The sequence below is a fragment of the Balaenoptera borealis genome, assembly GCF_965194805.1.
Source record: "Balaenoptera borealis genome assembly, chromosome: X".
Classification (NCBI taxonomy): Eukaryota; Metazoa; Chordata; class Mammalia; order Artiodactyla; family Balaenopteridae; genus Balaenoptera; species Balaenoptera borealis.
Genome location: NC_138881.1, coordinates 11,152,780 through 11,163,385, shown reverse-complemented (window position 1 = coordinate 11,163,385; position 10,606 = coordinate 11,152,780). Strand labels below are relative to the sequence as shown.

The window sequence follows — 10,606 nt, the reverse complement described above, 5'->3', positions numbered from 1 at the left end:
ATTATGAAAAAAAAATCACACTGGATCACACATGATTTTTTATTGAGAATTTTGTCTTATCACAGAGAAATCATAGGCCTTTAGTTACGATATCTGAGTAAGAAGCTGCGCAGCAAAAACACGGTTACCAAGTGTCATCTGGTTCCTCGTGAGAAAAGCCTGTCAAACTAAATTAGGGAAAGACAAAAAATTTAAAAATTTGTTAAATTCTTGTTAAGTTTATTCAGGGATCTCTGTCATGCTCTCCTTCCCTGTGGGGTTTCTGCCCTTGCTTATGATCTGCATCAGTAGCAATTTCACAGGTTACAAAATGCAATAGATTTTTTTTTTTTTGAAGTCAGTCATTTTGACTGATTCAGTTTCTTAAAGGCAGACTCAAATATCTAAACCTTTCCCTGGCTGACAAAAGCAGCAATAGGATAATGGTTTGCACAAGAACACAACGTAGGGGACGCCATACCTTTCATCTTTGTCACTAGATGGCAGTGTGTCCACGTGTGAGCCCTCTATGACCACCTTTTTTGAACTCTGACACAAAGGAGCGGGGAGAAGAATTTTGCAATTAGATGTGGATTCATTTTATTAAACACTTTATGATTTCTCTAAGAACTATTTTTGAAATATATATGTAATTTAAGAGTCTAAAAAAGCAGTGACTTTTAAACATGACATTTAGCAAGCACATCAGAATAAACTACCTGGAAGGCATTCTCAACACCCATAGTACTTTAGACTTACATAAAATATTACTATCTTAGGACTAATGCATTCAGTATTCGTTCATAGGGCTTTCATTACATTTATTTCTTGTTCTTAAAATAATAAGAGACATCCCAACTTTCACAAACTTTGACAAATCAAAATCTCTTCAATCTTTTACCCAAGCCAAAGGGATGACATTTTGTCAGGAGTGTACTGCGGCTCCAATGTGAACTCTGGACTTTCTATGCTTTTACCTTTGTCCCCAGTGGAGAAGGCAGATCCTTATCCCCCAGGTTTCAAGTAAACCACAGAAGCCCTCGGCACCCGCACCCACAGACACCCGTCCACAGCACAGGCACCTTATCTGTGGTGTCCTGGTCTTGACCCTGTTGGAGGATCTTCATGTACTTCTCTAAAAGATTTTCACTACAGACAGATTTAGATTTGTCTTTCGTTTCCTGAATGCTCATTTCGAATTCTTTTTCCATTTCCATCTTCAATGATTCTTCAAGTAGCCTCTGAAATAGGTGAGGACCAAAATAAGAAATATACAATGACATCTTTTAAAACTTCTAAGGGTTGAAAAATACACAGTAATATAATCCTGAGCCTTTAAGTACAACCTGCATGCCAGAGAACTGTTTCTTTTTTTAATTGAAGTCATTGCTACTATCAAAGGGGGACAAAAACTTGTCATCTCAATGAAGGAAGGGATTAATCTGCCTCAACTGTCCCGTGCTGTAGCCCAGATTAACCAGGAGGCCAAGGACCTTCCACACGGAAGATTAATTCACATAAGCCTCAGCAGGCAGGCGAAGTGGTCCGAGTCATCCACCTGGGACCAGAATCAGGGCCAGAAGAGCACCAAAGGCGGAGGGCAGGGGCGCCCCGGAAGCCACCTCCCCGGGGTTCCCTGAGTCCCAGCTAGCCAACCCTGGGAGTCTCTCCTTTCAACCTCATTTACAACGAGAAGATCAACAGCAAAACAAGGTCCTCCTCGTTTACGAGCCTGTTTTCAGGACCAGATGAGGATGCACGTGAACGGGGCTGGCCATGCTACCCTGGACCAGGAAAGGCACGAGGCCTGCGTGCCCTGCAGCCGTCCTCAGTGCTCTCCAGCAAAGAAGAGGGTCGGAGGCCACCAGGGGCTTGTTCACTTCTCTGCCGCTCCTAGGACTTCAGGACACACAAAGGACTCACCCTCCCGAGAGCACGGCGCTTGCTGCAGGGGGGCCACGAAGCAGCTAGGACAGAGAACTCACTGGGCATCCTCACCCTTTCCTGGTCCAGCTTTTCTACTTCTTGCCGTTCCCTTTCCAGAGCTTCTTGCCACCCGCTCTGCCTCTGCTCTTCTGCCTGACTTCGTTCCTTTGCTTGTTGTTCCCGTATTGTTTCTTCTTCCTCCTGTTCTCCAAGTGGTTTCTGATCTACACCTAACGGGACAGAAAATAAAGAATCAACAGCTTCCAGCAGCAGATTTTTCAAACAAACGCGGAATCAGCTTTGGCAGGGGCCTTGCCAAGCCCCAGGGAGACCGCGTGATTCTCGGCCGCCTCTGTGCACCTGCTTTGAGCAACTGCTCCCCCCTCACGGCCTTCGAGGCTCCAGACCCACTCCCGGCAGCAAGCCCCGCCCACCTCTCACCTCACTGAGATGAGCCCAGGTCATCCTCAGCACCACGACATCCACTGTCCTCCCCCTCCGCCCCCATCTCCTCCCTCCTCCATCCTTGCCAAGGCGAGCCCTGCATTTCTGCCTCTGCACTGGTTTCCAAGCCCGCCCCATCCTTAGGATTCTGATGCAGACATTCGTCCCCATTTATTTCCACAGCACTTTTGTCGCTCCCCACCCGCCACCCACTCCCAAAGAGGCACTCGAGTCTCTTGGGCCCGGAGCACGACGAAACCACCACCCTCCCCGCTTCCCCGCTCGGGCCACCTTGCCGTCACCCCACTTCCTCCGGGCTGACCCCTCCCTGGGGTTTTGGTTCCCACCTCCGTCCTGATCCTGCCCACACGTTTTCTCTCATCCTGACCTCTCGCCCAGGCCTCACATCCATGCTGTCGGCGGGGCACTGCCCTGCCATCTGCATTCCTGTCCCTTTCACTGTGCTCTTTCTACGCTCTGTCCACAGGGCCACCAGGGCTTACGGCTTCTGCCTCCTGCTCCCGCTGCTGCAGCGAGGGTCCTGACCACCATCTCCTGCACAGCTCTAATACCGGAGGCTACGCTCTCCCTGACACCAGTCGCTCGGCCTTCAAGCCACCCCGCTTCGTTAGCACCAGCCACTCCCTGAAGGCCAGGATTTGCTGTGCGCCGTCTCTGCTCTGGCAGGGTCCACACCCACGGCAGCCTGGGCCCCGACACCCTGCCTTTTTCTTTCTGCACTGACTTCCCCCCCATCACCACCACGCCTGCACCTGAAACACCCTAAACCTGCACCAGCACGCTCACCGACCCCCGACTCCAGCTGCTCTTGCCTGCTCCCACCCTCGCGTCCGCGGGCTCCTCGAGCTGACGCGCTCCCTCCCCCGCCACCTCTCCCACAAAACCCTACCTACCCCGCAAGCCCCAGCCCAAGCGCACCTACGTGTCCCCACAGGGACAGGGAGCCTCTCCAGCGCCATATTCACACGGTATTCTGTGCCCGCCTCGTCCAAAACCCTGTGTATCTTTTTACTACTTCTACTCCTTCCAGGCGAGGCCCATGCTTTAATTATCTGTCGACTCCCTAGAGCCCAGAGCACAAGTCCCTGCGCCTCACAGGTTTCATTACATGCCAATCCCGCTGATGACTACGCTGACCCTTCTCCTCCAGCTCCGGCCTGCAACCTCATTTCCTCCCCCCTAAACAATGCTGAGAAACAGACAAACTCGGAGACTCACCAGAGGACTTTGAACCTCTTTGCCATGCCCTGTTCTACATCACCAACAGAACTGAGCTAGCTTTCCTAATAGGAGAGAGGTAACAGTCTTCTCTGTCCCTTGACCCTGGCCATGAACTTGAACACCAGAGGCGGCAGCTGGTCATTTCCACAGGCAGAAACGCACCCTTCTGCCTCCTTGCTGGGGGAGAAGGGTCGCTCCCAAATGGTGTCGCTTTCTCGTGATCTCAGATAGGAATGCTGTTTGGTGTCAATTCAAAAAGTTAAAGAAGGAAGAAAAAAGGGCTCCTTCTTGGCCGTGGGGTATACTTTGTGGCTGCAGAGTGGCAGACAAAAACCTCTTGGACAAAAACCTCTTTGGACATAAGAGTGAAAAAAAAAAGGAAGCTTTTCCACTGGGCACCTCAAAGATACCAAGTTTCAGCCTTTTCATTTCTCTTTGGGCCCAGATGCAGAGGTGAAATGAACAGCAGAGAATTTCTTAATGATCAAAATGTAGCCACACTACTTAATAATATTTTAAAAGCCATTATTATAATCTCCATTCCATCTCAGAGGCAGAACGCCTATCTACTCAGTTGGTTTCCCTTATTCTATTATTTTTATTCCCATCTCTGCCAGACGGCTGCCCATCAGGTTTGCTCTCGGGTGGCCACCATCCCTACTCAGTACCCATCTGACTGGAGGTCCTTGGTGATGGCTTGCTGACCGTCCCACCCTTCCACTAGAAGCTCCGTGAAGCAGAGACTTGGGCTGGTTCACTGCTAAATTCCCAGCCCCCATGAAAGTGCCCAGCACAGAAAAAGCTCTTGATCAACTTGCCCTGAAAGAGTGCTTTCCAGAATGATTTACGCTGGCATCAGCAAAATCAACCCTCTCAAAAATCTCTTGCTTCTGTCAGCAACTCACATATTCCTGAGTACTGTGACTTCAAACAAACTGCTTACAAGAGGCTTTACATAGGTTTGGGGGATGATGTTCTTCCAACGTTTGCAAATGACTAGTAGGTGGTTTTACTTGAGGAATTGCCAGTATAAGGCTTCAGCACTTTGGTCCAAGGAGAAAAGGACCTGGCTATTGGCCAAGCCCTGAACCAAAGCTCCCATCTCCCCCTCCACATGCTGATAAGGGAAGCGGGGAGTCTGGAGAAGGGAAGGGGGGAGTCTGGAGAAGGGAAGGGGAGAGACAAAGTGGGCCAGACAAGTGAAGTCTGATGATCACTTTTCCTCCAATATCATCAGCTTTTCTGAAGACTGAAATATAAAGGGTTAACTTTCCTAATTTTTAAGGCATGAAGGAAGCAAAGAGACAGAAAGAAAAATAATATTAAATATTATTATTAACATATCCCGTTAGTTAAAGAAAAACTTACTTGGGTACTGATAGGAGACAGGTCTGGCAGGCACAGGGGCTGCAGCACCTTCCACATGAGGCATGTTGCCAGCAGGATGGAGGCCGTCCATCTCAAACTGCCTCGGCACGTTCCCTGCATCTACATGAGGTGCAAACGAGTCTCCCATGAGTCCTTAACAGCAGCAGCAGCAGCAGCAAGAGAAGGGAGGGTGGGGATAACTCCTTGCTGAGCACTTAAGTTTCAGACAGAGCAACTGGGCCAGCTCTTTCCTTACAGGATTCTAGGAAGTCATCCTAGCCACTTGCCAATGTATCTGTTTCTCAAAGCATTCTTAGGAGATTCATTTACAAATTCAATTTGTTACCCAGTAGGAAAATCAATCCAGTGACAGAAGAATTCACCTGGCTTGGCAGATAATCATTTGAATTCTATTTAAATATCAATGATTTAACAAAGTTAATGAAGTTGGTTACAAAGATGTGGTAAAACATACTAAGCCCTTTCGTTTACCTGTTCAAAATACTATACACTCAGACTTGAGGATGAAGCTCACAAGGCAGACAATAGGTTAATATACAAATACAAAGACTTCCTGGGGGATCGGATCAAGATGGTGGAGGAGGAGGACATGGAGCTCACCTTCTCCCACTAATACATCAAAAATACATCTACACGTGGAACGATTCTCACAAAACATCGACTGAACACTGGCAGAGGACCTCAGACTTCCAAAAGGGTGAGGAAAACGCCAGGTGAGTGGGTAGGATAAAATAATAAAGAAAAAAAAAAGAGAAAGAGAGAGAAAGGAATCGGGACAGGACCTGCACCTGCGGGAAGGAGCTGCGAAAAGGAAAGGTTTCCGCACCCTGGCAAGTCCCCTCACTGGTGGGGAGATCAGCTGGCAAAGAGGGGGAGCTTCGAAGACTTGGAGGAGAGCGCAGCAACCCGGTTGCAGAGGGCAAAACAGACAGAGACCTGCACAGACGGTTGGTGCCGCCACCCGGCACCCCTCACCCTGCTGGGGTGGGTGGGGGCTAGGTGCTGAGGCTCAGGCTTCAGAGGTCAGAACCGGGGAGACAGCCTGAGGGCGCTAGGGTGTGGTGTGCCACAACTGAGGGAGTACGGGAAGAAGCCTGGGACGGCCAGATAGGCAAGGCGCCGTTGCTGGGGGACGTGCAAGGAGAGGAGCGGGACCACCATAGGAGCTTCTCTCTCCATGCGCACTCTCAGGTGGCAGGGCACCGCTTACACAAGCTCTGGGGTCAGGTGCAACCGCTGCCACTGCCGAGGATCCCACAACCGGGCACCAACCACTGCCCCTGCCCTCGTGGTAGGATGCATGGGCCGCACACCTGCACACCCCTATCACAGGGATAACAACCAGCACACACTGAGGAAAGAGACGGTAAGCATCCAAACCAAAAACGGCCCTCACGCAAAAAAAAATACTAAACTCACACAAGCTACGCAGGGACGCTTTTGCATATAAATAGCGCTCCAAGACCACAGTAGATGATAACTGTTTCTCCTAAATTCAGAGTAAGAGAAATATAAGTAAAATGCAGAAGCAGAGGGACCACTCCCAGATAAAAAGACCAAGAGAATTCCCCTGAAAGAACAAACAATGAAACAGACCTCTTCAGTCTAACAGACACTGAGTTAAAAAAGAAAAGAAAAGAAAAGAAAATACTGAAGGAATTAAGAAAGGCTATCAACAGAAATGTGGATAACTATAAAAAGGAACTAGAAACTATAAGCAGGAGCTAAGAAAAATTAGAAAATTCATTTGCCAAGACTAAAGGTGAGCTAAAGGCAATGAATACCAGAATGAATAATGCAGAAGAAACAATAAGTGATCTGGAAGACAGAATAATGGAAATTACACAATCAAAACAGCAGACAGAAAACCAAATGAAAAAAAAAGAAAGCGATGTAAGAGACCAATGGGATAATACAAAGCAGGTCAATCTCCCCATAATGGGGATTCCAGAAGGAGAAGAAAGAGAAAAGGGGATAGAAAATGTATTTGAAGAAACTATGGCTGGAAACTTGCCAAACCTAAAGAAACAGATATCCAGATACAGGAAGTACAGAGAGTCCCAAACAAGGTAAACCCAAAGAGACCTATACCAAGACATATTATAATAAACATGGCAAAAGTTAAAGAGAGGATTCTAAAGGCAGCAAAAGAAAAACAAAGAGTTAATTAAAAGGGAACCCTCCCAGTTGATAAGTTGATAAGGCTATCAGCTGATTTTTCTAAAGAAATGCTGCAGGCCAGAAGTGAGTGGCAAAATATATTCAGAGTCTTGAAATGGGAAAATCTGCAACCTAGAATACTCTACCCAGCAAGATTATCATTTAGAAGAGGAGGAGAAATAAAGAATTTCTCAGACAAGTAAAAATGAAAAGAAAACAGCAATACTAAACCTATCTGAAAAGAAATATTGAAAGGTCTTCTCTAAATAGAAAAGAAACAAAAAGATACAGGAAGGACGAAATCACTATTGGAAAGTAAATCACTTAAATTAGCCAGTATATAGATCAAAAAGAAAAAAACAAAAACCAATTTGTGAAAGCAACGATAAAACAAGGAACAGCAAAAGGATAAACATGAAGATGTTAAAAAAAAGGACATCAAAACCGTAAAAGGTGGGGAAGGAAAGTAAGAAAATGTAGACTTCTTTTAAAAATGTGTTTGGGCCTATATGACTATCAGTCTAAAACAAGCAGATACAGGAAAGGGTTCACATACTTGAAAAACAGGGCAACTGCAAGTCAAAAGCATACAACAGATTCACAAAAACCAGAAAGAAAACACAAGCATAAAAGGAAATCCTCAAACCACAAAAAGAAAGGAACAAAGAAGAAACACAGAATCAACTGGAAAACAAGATTTAAAATGGCAATAAATACATATGTACCAATAATTACCTTAAATGTCAATGGACTGAATGCTCCAATAAAAAGACACAGGACTTCCCTGGTGGCGCAGTGGTTAAGACTCCGTGCTCCCAATGCAGGGGGCCCGGGTTCAATCCCTAGTCAGGGAACTAGATCCCACATGCATGCTGCACCTAAGAAGCCCACCTGCTGCAACTAAGGAGCCAATGTGCTGCAACTAAGACCCAGCACTACCAAATAAATTAATTAATTAAAAAAAAAAACAGAGTGGCAGACTGGATTAAAAAACAAGAGCCTACAATATGCTGCCTACAAGAGACCCACCTTAGGGCAAAGGACACACATAGATGGAAAGTGAGTGGATGGAAAAAGATATCATGCAAACGGAAATGACAAGAAAGCAGCAGTTGCAATACTCATAACAGACAAAATAGACTTTAAAACAAAGGTCATAAAGAAATATAAAAAGGACACTATATAATGGTAAAAGGATCAATACAAGAAGAGGCTTTTACACGCATCAACATATATGCACGTAATACAGGAGCACCCAAATACATAAAACAAATACTAACCGACATAAAGGGAGAAATTGATGGGAATACAATAGTAGTAGGAGATTTTAACACACACTAACATCAATGGACAGATCTTCTAGACAAGATCAATAAGGCAACAGAGGTCCTAAATGATACAGTAGAAAAGTTAGAATTAATTGATATTTTCAGGACACTACATCCAAGAAAAAGAACAGAATATGCATTCTTTTCAAGTGCACATGGACCATTCTCTAAGGTTGACCACATACTAGGGCACAAAACTAACCTCAACAAATTTAAGCATACAGAAATTATTTCAAGCATCTTCTCTGACCACAACAGCATGAAACTAGAAATCAAGCACAGAAAAAGAAATGAGAAAAGAACGATTACACAGAGACTAAACAACATGTTACTAAAAAACCAATGGGTCAATGAGGAAATCAAAAAGAAAATTAGGGACTTCCCTGGTGGCGCAGTGGTTAAGACTCCGCGTGCCCAATGCAGGGGGCCTGGGTTCGATCCCTGGTCAGGGAACTAGATCCCACATGCCGCAACTAAAGATCCCATATGCTGCAACGAAGATCCCACACGCTGCAATGAAATCCCACACGCAGCAACAAAGATGCCACATGCCACAACCAAGACTTCGCGCAACCAAATAAATTAATAAATGAATATTTAAAAAAAAAAAAGAAAAATTAAAAAATACCTTGAGACAAATGGCAATGAAAACACAACCATACAAAATCTATGGAACATAGCAAAAGCAGTTCTTGGAGGGAAGTTCATAGCGATACAGGCTTTCCTCAAAAAACAAAAAAAAATCTCAAATAACCTAATATACCACCTAAAAGAATTAGAAAAAGAACAAACAAAACCGAAAGTCAGCAGAAGGAAGGAAGTAATAAAGATCAGGGAGGAAATTAATAAAATAGAGATTTAAAAAACAATAGAAAAAAATCAGTAAAAACAAGAGCTGGTTCTTTGAAAGGGTAAACAAAATTAACATACCTCTGGCCAGGCTCACCAAGAAGAGGAGAGAGAGAATCCAAATAAACAAAATTAAAAAATGAAAAAGGAGAAATCTCAGCTGATACTTCAGAAATACAAAAAACCATAAGACAATACTATGAACAATTATATGCCAACAAATTCAACAATGTAGAAGAAATGGACAACTTTCTAGAAACATGCAGCCCACCAAAATGGAATCAAGAAGCAATAAATAATTTGAACAGACCAATCACTAGAAGTGAAATAGAATCCGTAGTCAAAAAACTCCCTACAAACAAAAGTCCAGGACCAGATGGCTTCACACGCAAATTCTACCAAACATACAAAGAAGAACTTATACTGATTCTTCTCAAACTCTTCCAAAAACTTGAGGAGGGAACACTCCCAAAGACATTCTATGAAGCCACCATCACCCTGACACCTAAACCAGACAAAGACACTACCAAGAAGGAAAATTACAGGCCAATATCTTTGATGCATGCAGATGCAAAAATCCTCAACAAACTATTAGCAAACCGAATCCAACAACACATAAAAAAGATCATACACCACGACCAAGTGGGATTCATCCCAACTTCACAAGGATGGTTCAACATATGCAAATCAATCAATGTGATACACCACATAAACAAAAGACAAAAACCACATGGTCATCTCAATAGATGCAGAAAAAGCATCTGACAAAATTCAACATCCGTTCATGACAAAAACTCTCACCAAAGTGGGTATAGAGGGAGCATGTCTCAACATAATAAAAGCTATTGATGACAAACCCACAGCCAATGTAATACTCAACAGTGAAAAGCTGAAAGCCTTCCTGCTAAAATCTGGAACAACTCAAGGATGCCCACTCTCACCCCTTCTATGCAACACAGTACTGAAAGTCCTAGCCACAGCAATCATACAAGACAAAGAAACAAAAGATATCCAAATTGGAAGCGAAGAGGTACAATGGTCACTATATGCAGATGACATGACACTATATTCAATATATAGAACACCCTAAGGACTCCACACAAAAACTACTAGATCTAATACATGAATTCAGCTAAGTAGCAGGATACAAGATTAACATTCGGAAATCTGTTGCATTTCTTTACACTAACAATGAAATAACAGAACGGGAATGTAAAAAAACAATACCTTTTAAAATTGCACCAGAACCCAAAAAACAAAAAAACTGAGGAATAAACATAACCAAGGAG

General features: G+C 44.4%; 1 protein-coding gene across 6 annotated transcripts in view; it reads right to left on the bottom strand.

Annotated features, from left to right (window-relative positions):
* Nucleotides 1–25: 25 nt before the first annotated feature.
* Nucleotides 26–10,606, bottom strand: part of OFD1 (OFD1 centriole and centriolar satellite protein) — a 63,034-nt gene continuing 52,453 nt past the window's right edge. For 5 of the 6 annotated variants that reach the window (XM_082375509.1, XM_082375505.1, XM_082375508.1 and 2 more), the window contains 5 exons: nt 4,960–5,079; nt 1,903–2,135; nt 1,062–1,220; nt 461–528; nt 26–167 (listed from right to left, as the gene is read on the bottom strand). In XM_082375509.1, the coding sequence (XP_082231635.1) occupies nt 125–167; nt 461–528; nt 1,062–1,220; nt 1,903–2,135; nt 4,960–5,079 (623 nt within the window). In that variant the 3' untranslated portion in view covers nt 26–124. The remainder of the gene's footprint in view (nt 168–460; nt 529–1,061; nt 1,221–1,902; nt 2,136–4,959; nt 5,080–10,606) is intronic. The other variant, XM_082375507.1, reaches the window with a different exon arrangement.